At 42.8% G+C, this 12,684-nt stretch overlaps 1 protein-coding gene across 3 annotated transcripts in view; it reads left to right on the plus strand.

Annotated features, from left to right (window-relative positions):
- The window catches only part of rab11fip3 (RAB11 family interacting protein 3 (class II)), a 30,549-nt gene that overhangs the window by 14,092 nt on the left and 3,773 nt on the right, over positions 1 to 12,684 (plus strand). The window contains exons 1-11 of one of the 3 annotated variants that reach the window (XM_062413983.1): positions 1,134 to 1,362; positions 1,912 to 2,084; positions 6,035 to 6,235; positions 9,251 to 9,388; positions 10,373 to 10,408; positions 10,551 to 10,644; positions 10,788 to 11,032; positions 11,502 to 11,583; positions 11,700 to 11,837; positions 11,998 to 12,153; positions 12,459 to 12,599. In XM_062413983.1, coding sequence (XP_062269967.1) covers positions 1,300 to 1,362; positions 1,912 to 2,084; positions 6,035 to 6,235; positions 9,251 to 9,388; positions 10,373 to 10,408; positions 10,551 to 10,644; positions 10,788 to 11,032; positions 11,502 to 11,583; positions 11,700 to 11,837; positions 11,998 to 12,153; positions 12,459 to 12,599 — 1,467 coding nt within the window. In that variant the 5' untranslated portion in view covers positions 1,134 to 1,299. Of the gene's footprint in view, positions 1 to 1,133; positions 1,363 to 1,911; positions 2,085 to 6,034; positions 6,236 to 9,250; positions 9,389 to 10,372; positions 10,409 to 10,550; positions 10,645 to 10,787; positions 11,033 to 11,501; positions 11,584 to 11,699; positions 11,838 to 11,997; positions 12,154 to 12,458; positions 12,600 to 12,684 lie in introns of those variants that run through there. The other 2 variants (XM_062413981.1, XM_062413982.1) reach the window with 2 other exon arrangements.

The following is a 12,684-nucleotide window of genomic DNA, read 5'->3' on the forward strand; positions in this document are numbered from 1 at the left end:
CACATGTTTCCGAATGAGTGAATCAAAATCTAGATCTTCTTCTTCTGTAAATGATGTGGGATTCATTTCAAAAATATGTTGAGACAAGGTTGTTTTAAGTGTTAGACTAATGCTCAACTACAAATCCTTTGTTAAAGTTGTTTACATGTTACCCTTTGATAAACTGCATATTTTGGTTAGGTACCTTAACTAAGTGTTTGTTCCTTACAGTTTTCTTTTTATATTGATAAGGTCTCTAATTTAAATATTAAGTGTACCTCAATATTTAATCATATTTGCAGTTAAGATAAAAACAGATGAACAAGACAAATGTATCTGAAAATAAAACACAAAAATAAGAAGTAGAGAGAGAGAAAAATATATCAGTCTGGCTCTAGAGTGTGATGTACCCAGCCTTAAAATATTTTCTACATTTTCTGTAGCTGCTGTTTACTGGAAACCTTGAAAGTGGAATTTTAGGGGAAGTTTGTGGATGTTTGAAGTAGCTGCCACACCTGTGTCCATTGCCTTGTTTTTCCCTCGCGTTCCTGGCAGAAAAGGGTTCCTCTCTGTCAATGGTTCTGCTGTTCGAGCCGTGTTTGCTTTCAAAACAGGCAAGGTAAGGCTGGAGCTGATGCATGGCATAAGAGCAAGCAAGCAATGCCCCATGTGCCCCATTTCAGCCTCACTAAATATTTTCTTCAGTTTCTGAAGGTCACATTTCACCTCCCATTTGAATTTTTAAATAGAAATCTTACAGCAGCAATCGTGGCATTTCCAGTTATAAAAACTTGTTTCGTTGTTGTTGTTCCAGACAGAAACATGTGCTCCAGTTTTACAACACTAGAGCACATTAGTTTTCTGTTGGCACACAGTCAAACAGTCGCGGCAGGTTGTTGTGATGTACAGTGTAGCCCTTGTAGGTTGTGCACCCTGAGATATTTCAACATGGCTTAAAGATTTATCCAGTCACACTGGGCAGAGAAATGAAGCTCCCAGGAGCCAGGAAAGATTAAACCGTTACTCAGCTGATTGTGTGCTGTGTTAACTCTGGGGGGCTAAAGGCTGGCAGTAGTTGATTGAGCATTACAGCTGACTTCTTGTTACTCTTTGGACTTTGTGTCTGTCTCCACCCCTCTGACCACCCAGTGGAGCACAACGAGGTGTTGCAGGATTTTCCATTTTTCCAACATACACACGCTCTCTCTCGCTCTCTCTTTCTCTCACTCGGAGAGCAAAAGTGAGGAAGCAGTAGTAGTGAGTTATTAGGAGGTTCTCATGGCAGGCCAGCTTTCCTGTGAGTGAGACCAGACGAACAGAATGGTTCTTGACATGGTGGATAGCCCTCTGGGCCTTGGGAATCCTGATGCTTCATTTCTAATGGTACGTTATGCATGCCAGTATGACTCACCTGTTTTATTGCTGCTCTACAGCTCTGATACCTGATTATGTGTCTCTAGTTGCTGATAGCTTCAGATGTGTTATTTTGGCACAATTCAGACACTGAACATTTGGTTTTTAGTGCTTATTTTAATAGAACTTGTTGCTTAGAGGTGTCTCAGCAGATTGTCTCTGAAGTCATTTTATGCGTTGTTTGGCCGTTGGTGATATTGGCATCATGACCGGCTGCTCAGGTTTTATTCATAGCGGACCATCTTTCAAATGGCTCCTGTATTTCACTGTCTTTTTACCAAACTATAGGTTTGTTAGGTCAGCTTTGTATTTGTCCCATAAATGCAAAATAATCCACCTAATGACATTTAAACATATTCTGTAGACGTTGTTGAAAGAAGTTCATAGTCATGTATTTATAATGAACACTACTTCTGTGTTTGTGCAGTGTTGGTTTCTAAAGCCATTTTATCTTTTTTTATCTGATAATTCAGGATCTATAGCGTCTTCTCTCCACTTAATCTCGTTCTGTTTCTGCAGCAAAATGAGGTGACAGACAGTGCATATCTGGGCTCGGAGAGCACGTACAGTGAGTGCGAGACCTTCACTGATGAGGACACGGGGGCCCTCGTACCCCCTGAGATGCATGAGGATGTGGAGACGGACAGCGGCATCGAGGCCACGCTGCACGACCCCGAAGACAGCAGAAATAGGTTGGTATAAATTACACCCTCAGCCATACACACAGTGTCGGTTTTAGGAAATGCTCCTATTTCCTTGGACATGTACTTCGTCTACTCTGTGGCAATGAGGAGGCTGTCTCTGACCCTGATTGACCCCCATCCGACGTCATTAATTGTAATCCACTGGTCATGTGAACCAGATCAAGGTTGTAATGCTGTTTGAAATCGTTGCTGGCCACAGAATTTACAATAAATGTGTGTCAAATCTCCCGCGAATGGTTAGCCCTTGTGTTGCCCTGCGTTGGCCTTCCGCACAGATCACATGGTTTACGAATCTTGTGCTTGATCAATCTGGTTCTATTTGGGTCAGCAGACAGGCAGATTAAACAGGAGCAATAGACAGCTATAACGTTACTGACCCACAGTGTTGAATTCTTCTGATAGTGTGTAGAAAGTAAGGCAGACACAGTGTTTAGCAATGATTCTATTACATACTCATACACAGCTCCGTGTCACGGTTTGAGGTAACATTTCACACAGTCAGCGATGACATTCACTGTTGCTGTTTTCTGTGCAGCTGTACAAGGGAAGCTCACTCAGACATAACTTGAAATGTGCACAGCTCAAAACTCAAGAATCCTTGAACACAAAGTCCTTCCACCATTCCTCACTACAGTCGGTATTTCCAAGTGGATGATCTTTTGTATCAGCTGTAAAGGAGCTGAGATCTGCTCATCCTCCCTGAATCATCAGGTTGTGGCCTCAGCTGCTAATAATCACAGCGGCGGAAATATTTTGAATGTGTTCCGTTCTCACTTGCATGAAATGAACAGCATGATAGGCTTTTTAGAAAGTTTTGTCTTGTGTTTTATTTCTTAGTTTTGGATTGAAGTTGTTTTTTGCACTGAATAAAGCCCAGTTATCCTTTTTTAAATCAGTATTCCCAACTTGAAGTTACTACTGTCTTGCAACTGGGCTGGTGGGATGAGTTCAGTTGCCAGTGTAAGTGGGAAAGTGTCGCACATTTGTAGGCAGTTAATCAATAATGAACTGGATTCAAGATTTGGTGGAGTGTTAGATTTTATTCATACTAACTTGAATAAGGACTGTACATGTATAATTTGATAAGTTGGAATTACCCTCATAGACTGAGTGAGCAGCCGGTTTTACGGTCTCAAGGGTAAACAGAAGGGCAAGAATTGAGCTGTTTGAAAATGTATTTTTCCAAATCATCATTTTATTACCACTACAGTGCTGAGAAAATGTTGCTTTAGTATTGTCTGTTTTGGAAAATATACTGTAGACACACTGGAATTTAAGATACATGGTGAAAGACACAGTACGATCTTTGTTAACTGTTTGTTTTCCAATAAGTGGAATGATGAGCAAAGTGTTGAGGCCAGTAACAAACAGAGAAACCTCTGCCAAGGAGGATATGTTTACACCACTGTCCCTTTGTCTGTTGGTTTTTCGGTTTTTATGTTTGTTTGCTTGTTGGCAAGATTTTACTAAAATAACTGAATGGATTTCCACAGAACTGATTTAGAATGGTCAGAGAAGAACCCATTAAGTTTGGTTGCGCATGAGGATCAGGGGGTGGATCCAGGATTTTGGGCAAGAGGGCGTTTTTCCAGGAAACAATTTATGGATCTTGATTTAACGAATCGGCCATATCTAGAGGAGCGATATCTACGAGTGTGTGCAGTTGGGTGGATGCAGCATGATTGAATTCAAGTTGTCTGTCGGGCCTTGTTGGGGGTATGCACTCTACTGTGGGCCTTTTCAGTTTGAGCAATTTGATCTAAAGTCGGGCAACTGCTGCAGATGAAGCCAATGTATCTGCGCGAGTGTTCTTGTTGACATAGCATGTAGGGCAAACACAAGGGAGGAAATGCAGAACAGTGAGACCTTATCTGCTGACTGTGTGACCCGTCTGTCCGGCTCGATGACGGATCGGAGCAGTCTGCCTGACATGGATGTGTTTGGAACTTCCCATTCCATTACTGAATTCCAGGAAGTGTTGAGTTAGCTCTTTTTTTTTGTTGTTGTTCTTCCCTTTCTCTGCTCTTTGGAAAAGGGCTGATCTGTTTGTCTCCCTTTGACTCAGTTACACATCTCGTGCTGACTCACCTACTAGAATGGAAGCACAGTGTTTTGTCACTGACCTTATCTGCCAGTGAATATCTTGTCCATTTGTGAATCGAGTCAGGTTCATATAAAAATGATGGTCATGTTTCTCCAGCTAGAAACGTTAAATTAAATAATTTCAATTTTCAGGTCAAAAACACTATGCTGTTTTAGAGAGCCTGACCAATACATTGGTATCAGTGTTTACGTTTTTAAAATGTTTTATTTTCCAGAGTAAATGGTGCAGAAAAGATTAAAAGATTTTTTATATGGTTAGTTTATGGTTACATCAAGATCAAAAAAGGTTGTTGTTTTGCAGCCTGGTTAGCTAAATGAAACCTGGAGCCACATAAGACATAGTCAGAGTAGGAGAATAAGTACTGGACTAGGGATTAAGAATCTAACAGGATTAGCCTCCCCCACCCTCATCTGTCCTACCCCTGTGTGTCCGCACACATTTGGTCCTTGGAAGGTCAGCAGGACTGTCTGTTGGCCGTTGCTTAGCCTCAAATCTGATTAACCCACTCACAGTCAACCCTCTGTGGTACCTGCCTCGAAATCTTTTGGGTCAATGCACCTCCAGTCATGTGGCACTGCAGATCGGCAGCTCATTAGGACCACAGACTTGGCTGTTTTTTTGTTTGTTTTTTAAAGAGCAGACTCAGGAGAGTGTCGTTTTTGTTTTTCAATTGGTGTAACCTGTGAAACTTCAGGATTCCACTCTGGTTGTCTGGGGTTTTGACTCCAGTTGCTCCACGGCTTTCAGGCCAGGGCAGCGGAGGCCGTTCAAAGATGCGTTCTCGCTCTTCTCCGGCCATTTGTGTGGGAGACCTCAACATGGGGCCAAGTTGTAAGAGCCAGGGTAAAGGGTAAGTGGCTTCAAAACATGGCTTCAGCCAGTTCAGGCTAATGTTTTATCAGGGCTTGACTGCAGCTGAAACTGCAATGTTGTTTAGGAAAGATTTGATTCTGCTTATATTTGTGTAACGGTTTGGGATATTGTGTTTTCACAGTGTAAATTAAAGCAATGGTTTAGCTTCAGACAGATGGATGGTGTTCTTTCTTGTAAACAAACACGGGGTTCATCATGGTGTGCTGAGAAAGCTAACTTTTCTGCTGATTTGAACATCCTCATCCTGTGTGTGCTGAAGTCATCTAGTATTTCCTGTTGGCCGGCAGGAAAGTGTAGTTTTCCTGTTAAATGAAGATCAAGGCGTTGAAGCTTTTGTTGCTCTACCAATTTCCCACCAAAGACTACCACATTCACCCAACAGCTTTCTGTTCAGTTGTGTAAGATAACCAGCCAGTTATGCAAGCTGAAGTCATGGCCCTACCTCCCAGCACCGTCAGTCGTGGTTTTGCCTTACCAGCGGGGCACAGGCCATTTTGTTTCCCAAAGCAGCCTTTGGGATTAATGTGAATTAACAGATTACCTCTGAAGACAAGTGATCATTGAACTTGTCCAGATAGTAGGTCTCCCTGGGGGGAGGATTAATTATAGTTGTGGGATTTACAGTTGGCTCCAGTCATTTCCTGGAGTCTGGTTCAAACACCCCAACCATCAACCAGCTTTTTTACAGCTTGTTACAATCGTTTTTTTTAAAGCTCAAAAACTACAACGTGTGCATATTTTTTTAATGGAGTCAGAAGATGAGACTTGTTTGGTTTGGGTAACGTTGTGGGTTTTTTAAATGGATGGTTCTGTGTCTGTTTATACCCAGTTGGTCGTCCATTTTTATGTCTTCTAAACCTTTTTTTGTAGCTCGGACTTAAAGTTAAATACGCTGTTGTTGTATACAAAAGTGAACACAGGCACACACTAACACAGTAATCCATTCTTGTTTGTCCCTCAGGTTTTCCCTTAACTCTGAGCATCATAACCACTCCGTAGTGACGGTCATCAGTGGAGAGGAGGAGCACTTTGAGGACTTCGGTGAAAGCAATACCTCAGAGCTGCTACTGGAGAGCAGCGTGGAGGGGACCGAGGGGGAATGTGACTCACCTCTCGCGCAGCCCCTGGAGCAGGTCAATGGCTCCTCACTTCTGTCTCCCAGGTACGAGCCTGACTTCCCTACACGGGGTCAAGATGTGATGAATAATGACATTCCTAATCAGATTGCTTTGTGCTTCAATACTAGTCAGCCCAAAGGTCATTTATTTGACGTGAACATTAATGAAATGTACACCACACTGTGAAATCACAAACTTTCTTTTCAACCTCCCCTTCCTGATAAGAGACTTGACACAGGCACATTATCAGCGGCATTGTCCAGGCCCCAAATGCCTCCCAGTACGTTCTACAGAGAAAATGTTCCTCTTTGAACAAAGACACTGAGGTCACACTTTGAAAGAGCTATCTGGAGACGGCCTTCCCACCCCTATCTGCCTTTCTTTCTTGGCGAAGGGCGAGATACAATCTTCATTTTTGCAGGCTTACTCTCACTGTTGCAATGATACATTGACAATGTAGATATTGAGATAAACTCTGTTCTAAAACTGTGTAAAAGTAAATGCTTGAAGGGTGGAATCTGTTACCAAAGAGTTCTGAGACAGGCAGAAGATGTTTTGTTGTGTTGAGTTCAAACTCCAGGGTAATTTTAACTCAGCCTTTGAGCTGCGGCAGTACAGATACGGGTTGTCTGTCAAACACCAAAATACAGAGAACACACTCCTCTTTATAGCACAGTTCATTTTGGGGTGAAGCCCTTTTTCCCAGTCACCTTTTTCCTCCCTCCTCCTCCTCTGCTTTCTTCTAAGACTCTAAGCCGGATAATTCATAATTCCCACTTGGGTGATATTTCTGTGATTCTTTCGCCAGGAAGTACTTTAAAGCAAAGTCCTTTTTTTTTTAGCCCATTGACAATACGGAAATAAGCTGATCATTGAAGTACATCCTTAAGTTTGTACCTACTGTTTTGTAGGAGTCACTATTCAAATGACAGGAAGGCTAACGTAGCACAAACTACTTGATTATATGTAATATAATGTTGGATATTAACTTCAATGATCCTCACATGTAGGTTTTTGTTATGTCACTAATTATTAAAAGGACACCAATAAATTCAAGAATATAGGCCGAGGTACGATTCCTTAAATTTTGTCATTTGATGTTATATATATTTATAAAAAAGTTGAAGCTGTATTTGACGGATTACATCTCATACAAGTTGAGCAGGAATTCTTTTCACTTGTTAAATTGAAAAAAACAACATACAAAAAAACTTGCCTCCCACGAACTTCACCCACTTGGTGTGAATGCGTCACGGTTTCGAGCCGCTGTTGGCTCATGTAGCAGCGCAGCCTACACACACCCGCTCATTTACCCATCTACATATAACGGCGTGAGCGCACACACATGAAGGCTGCCTCTCTTCTGCACAGACACACATTGCTGCAGCCTTTCTTTAACAGTCATTCCCCAGGCTGTCGGTATAAAATGGCTCAGTGCAACGCTGCGTATGACCATTGAGTGACACTCGCTCAATGTCTGCCATGTAACGCATTGTTTCTGCTGACTAAGACAAAACACGATGCCAGTTTGTTGCATAATTCAGACCTGACCCCCTTCCTGAATGAGGAAGCAGCTGGTAGAGGTGGTGTGAGGAGAGGGTACAAACTCCCAACTATGACATAAGCATTTTTGTTTTATTTTAGTTATTTTTATACATATGCATATTAAATGAAATAGTGAGCATTCTGTTGGTTATCTGAGCTCCCGCCAAGGTTAAATAGACGAGACTGTTTGGCAGCAGGGGGAAAACATCTTATCAGCTTAGACGAGCTCAACACATTCCTTCTAGGATGTTTTGTTTCCTGACACTTTCCTGAAATCACATCACAACCACACTGCACAGTCTGTTTCACGTCTCCCTCCCAGCGAAGCCTTCACACTTTACTCTTTCAAACTCTGCTGTGGATTTCACTAACACTCCCACAGCCTCTTCCGGCTCTGGTATTAACAACCGTCTCAGGTGATCCGATCATAAGTGGACAGCTCGAGATACAGATGTGAACGCACTGAGGATGCATTTGAGATCCCATCACTCAGAAGTGGTGTTTGACGCATTTCACTGTGGGCAAATGCATCCTGGGCCATGTAAGAAGAAGCGCCCACTCATCTGACATCCTCCAACTCGCTACAGTTTCATAATGAACCAGAAGTAGTTTTACACCTCTCAGCTTTTCACATAAACTGATTTATTTGTGGCTACTGCACATTATCAACACTCATCGCCACAACTTGAATTATCCATTCATCCTTGTCCCAGGGCCCAGGGAAGTGCAGTGTTGAATTTGGAGTGATTTGGACACATGATACGCTCAATATTAATAAACTTTGATCTGTAGCAGCAGAGGCTGGGACTTATCAATATAAGTGACGTTGTTGCAACAACAGCTTGTTCACGACTGCATCGACGAACGGACTCTCCTGTTCTGGGTTCTGCAAACTCAGTCCAGCTTCACTGAACTTTGAATAAACGGGTGAGCAGCTCTTTGTGCAGCAGCTGTGGCGCAGCTTCAGGGTTCTGTAGACTGAGTCACGTAGCCGGTTCTGCTCAATTACAGCAGGTCGATTTTTAAAGTTACAGAAAAAAGCTACAGCTAGAATTAACACATGCCAAGCAAACCACACATTAAATACAGAGATGTGTACAATGGAAACTGCCCTAGTTCATTTACAAAAGAGTAAGGATTTTATTTTATTTTAAAAGCTGCGCCCAGTGCATTGAGTCACTCAGCCCCTCCTGGCGCTGCGCTCTCTCTCTCTCTCACACTCACACAAACACATTGACAATGGATCTATTTATCTCGGCTAAAAATATAATTTGTTAGTTCGAATGACGTACGTGTTCAATTGCACATTGCGCGGAGAAGTGAGACTAAACTGAAACTTGGAGCCTCCCACTTCTCATCGAATCACCTAAGAGCGATGTTAAGACCAGGTGTGACCAGGACCTCAGAGGTGTCCTTTCCCACCTCAGTGCACCCCCTCCCCAAACACCTCTCTCACCTTCTTGTCCGCCACTCACCACTTCCTCCTCCTCTTCCTCCTTGTTTCCTCTTTCCAGCGCACCTGCTCCTCTCCCTGACTGCTTTCAGAGCTTCCTCAGGGAGGAAGCGCTGGACTTTTTCTGTAGCCAGTGTCACAAACAAATAAGTCGTCTCGAGGACCTCTCCACCCGCCTCAATTTCCTAGAGATGACTAGGTAACAAATCATTCACAACCCGCAACCATTCCAACCTGTGTGAATGTGTTTGCAGTGCTCAATAGACGTGTTCTCATCATGCGTGCATGTTGAAGTAGCAACAACATGGTGTGTGTTTTGTTATGGACTGGACATTCTCACACAATCACATTGTGGTGTATTTTGTGGGTTGTTTTAGGCCCTTCTACATCACACTGTTCGCTGCCTGTTTATCATCTGCAACCTGTTTTTGTAGTGTTAGCATTTATTGATGCAAATTCACCTAAGGAATTTCAGTGGCTACTTTGCACCTTTTACATGGTGGATGCTGGTTTCCTTCCCATTGTTTCCATCTTTATAAATTTTGATTTGTCACCCATACATAATAAAGTGTTCTGAAATTTTCCATTTTAAGACGAATAGATTATTTATACCTGTTAATTTGAAGTTTTATGGGTATCCCAGGTGAGTAATCTAGGTATTTTTGGTTCTTCACTTCATTAACTTCATACTTTATCTAAGTTGCCAGCTTGTAGTGGAGTAAAGCTTTAAAAAAAAAAACTGCTTTTATTGGAACAAACTTGCTGATCCAGGATTATTGACCATTAGCTGCATTACTGAATGTTATTAACTGTGAAATCCGATTTCATCTGTTTACCACCTTTTGTAAATCTGAGAGAGGGCATAGGTCACATCAGAACTTTAAAATATGAGATTACTAACAGAATTTTTTTTTAATCTATCAAACACCAAATTGAGGTACAGTTTTCGAAGTTTCTATGAATCAATTTGTCACAGGTCAAAACTAATCCTAGATCAGACGTTGTGTGTGCTGGATTGCTGTGATATGAAAATTTTGTAGCAGATGTTTTGTCATAAATCTAGTACCCAGCACGAGAGAGGGGCTGGGGGTGGATAAGAGGACCATCAGGAGATGGTATCTCTTTCCTCTATCCTTTTTCTCTTCCTGACAATCTTTCCTGTCGTTCTTTTCCCCCCATCCAGTGCTGGTAAGAGGCTGTCCAGCAAGAAAGTAGCAAGGTAAAATAAACAATTGGTCTGATTTCAGTCATACTCATGATATGAATACTTTGAATAAAATGTGAATGGAATGAGAATACCACAGTTTATCAAATGTGTACTGGCTCCAGGGAGTTAAGTGGTTTTTTTCTATCTCTTACAGAAATCTCCTCCAGAACAGCTCCATGACTCTGGACACCATGAGCGACTTAACGCGGGACATCCTGGAGCTCGCTGACAATGACATCACAGACAAGGTGACAAAGTTCATACGTCACAGTTTTCACCTGTTAAAGGCAGGAGGTTGATTTCACATTGGCTGCAACACATTGTAGTAGAGAACCCTAACAACATCTTTTCATTTGTCTTTCGCTAACCATGAAACGTCTACCTTTCCCAGGTGCTCCTCCTCGAGCGTCGAGTGGCCGAGCTGGAGAAGGAGTCGGAGGCCTCGGGGGAGCAGCACACGCGGCTGCGCCAGGAGAACCTTCATCTAGTGCACCGGGCCAACGCCCTGGAGGAGCAACTGAAGGAGCAGGAGGTCCTTGCGGACGAGCAGCTACAGCAAGAGACCCGTCGCCACAAGGAGGCGCTGAGCAAGCTGGAGAGGGAAGGAGGGCTGGAGGAGGAAAACCTGCAGGCCAGGTGGGCACTTGAGAGACGATCTGAATGTTTGCACAATATCTTTAGAGGCAAAGTAAAAATTCTAAACATAAATGTATTGATTGTAATATTATCGATTTAATGTTCTTTGCCTGTGCCACCTGGTTTATTACAATACTGTCCCTTTTCTATAAATACCATAAAAAACAATCCTGTCATTATCCGCCATTTTGACGTTTTCAAAACGTTGTATTTTTTCCCTAGAAATGTGTTTAGGTTTTGCTTGTTGATGTGTTTGATTTAATGATGCCTTGAAAACCCATTTGTTGATTCTAATGCCAGAGCTCGACTAGCTGGTTCATTGATGAGTAAGGCCTCCATACTGCCACCCTCTGGCAAATACCTGCCAATGATCCTAAACTGTTCTTTTTGGGAATATTGTCAACCTTTAACAAACGGATTCAGATATATCAGTAGTTGCACTGTGTTTACTTGTGTTTCTGTATTTTAGGCTGCAACAGCTGGATGAGGAGAACAGTGAGCTTCGGTCCTGTGTTCCTTGTCTACGAGCAAACATTGAGAGACTAGAGGAGGTAAGTGCAGGAATATCTCATCTCATGGTTTGTCTTTATTTTAGGCTCCTACTACAGCTGTTCTCATGGATCACATGGATGGCTCCTCCTCATCCTCACCTTCTTTGTTTTTCCAGGAGAAGAGGAAGCTACAGGATGAGACGGAAGCCATGTCGGACCGACTGCAAGATGAGACGGAGTCCCGCAGAAAGATGGCAGACAAGCTGAGCCACGAGCGCCACCAGAGCCACAAGGAGAAGGAGTGCACGCAAGAGGTTGAGCTGGTTCCTCTATTTGCAAGATAAACAATGTGCTGGAAAAATTATTCAAGTATAGTCTAGTTACACAGTGACTGTGCTTTTGCCCTTTAACCCTCTCTTTATGATTCCTCATGACTCAACCCACTGACTGTCTCTTTGTGTGTCTATGCCACAGCTTATTGAAGACCTACGTAAACAGCTGGAGCACCTACAGCTGTACAAGTTGGAGGCTGAGGCGAAGAGAGGACGCACGCCTGGTGCCGGGCTGCAGGAGTACCAGACCCGCACCCGCGAGGCCGAACTGGAGCAAGAGATCAGACGACTCAAACAGGTAATATCCCAAGAGTAGAATAGAAAGCCTTTATTTCATTTCATTGTACAAAACACAATGACATTAAGAGTGCTACTTCGGTTGGTGCATAAAAGTTAAAAAGAACAGATTCTTTACAATATGTGACGCAGTTAAAACAATCTTATAGAGAGAAAAGAAATAAATGTAAAGTTCCATCGTCCCATGCCTCTTTACATGTGTTATGTTGTCTCATTCTATCACTGTTCTGCTTTGACATGGAAGAATGGTGTAGCATCTGGCCTTCAATGTTTTGTGACGCGTTCCATTTGCCTCCACCTCTCCAGGACAACCGCAGCCTGAAGGATCAGAACGACGAGTTAAACGGCCAGATCATCAACCTGAGCATCCAGGGAGCCAAGAACCTGATGTCGGCCTCCTTCTCCGACTCCCTGGCAGCTGAGATCAGCTCTGTGTCTCGCTCAGAGGTAGGTTATTAGGAAACAAACAAGATGAACACATCCATGACCGGCTCACCTTTTTATTTGAACAATCTCCACTGATTTCCATCTC

Source organism: Platichthys flesus, chromosome 20 (assembly GCF_949316205.1).
Source record: "Platichthys flesus chromosome 20, fPlaFle2.1, whole genome shotgun sequence".
Classification (NCBI taxonomy): Eukaryota; Metazoa; Chordata; class Actinopteri; order Pleuronectiformes; family Pleuronectidae; genus Platichthys; species Platichthys flesus.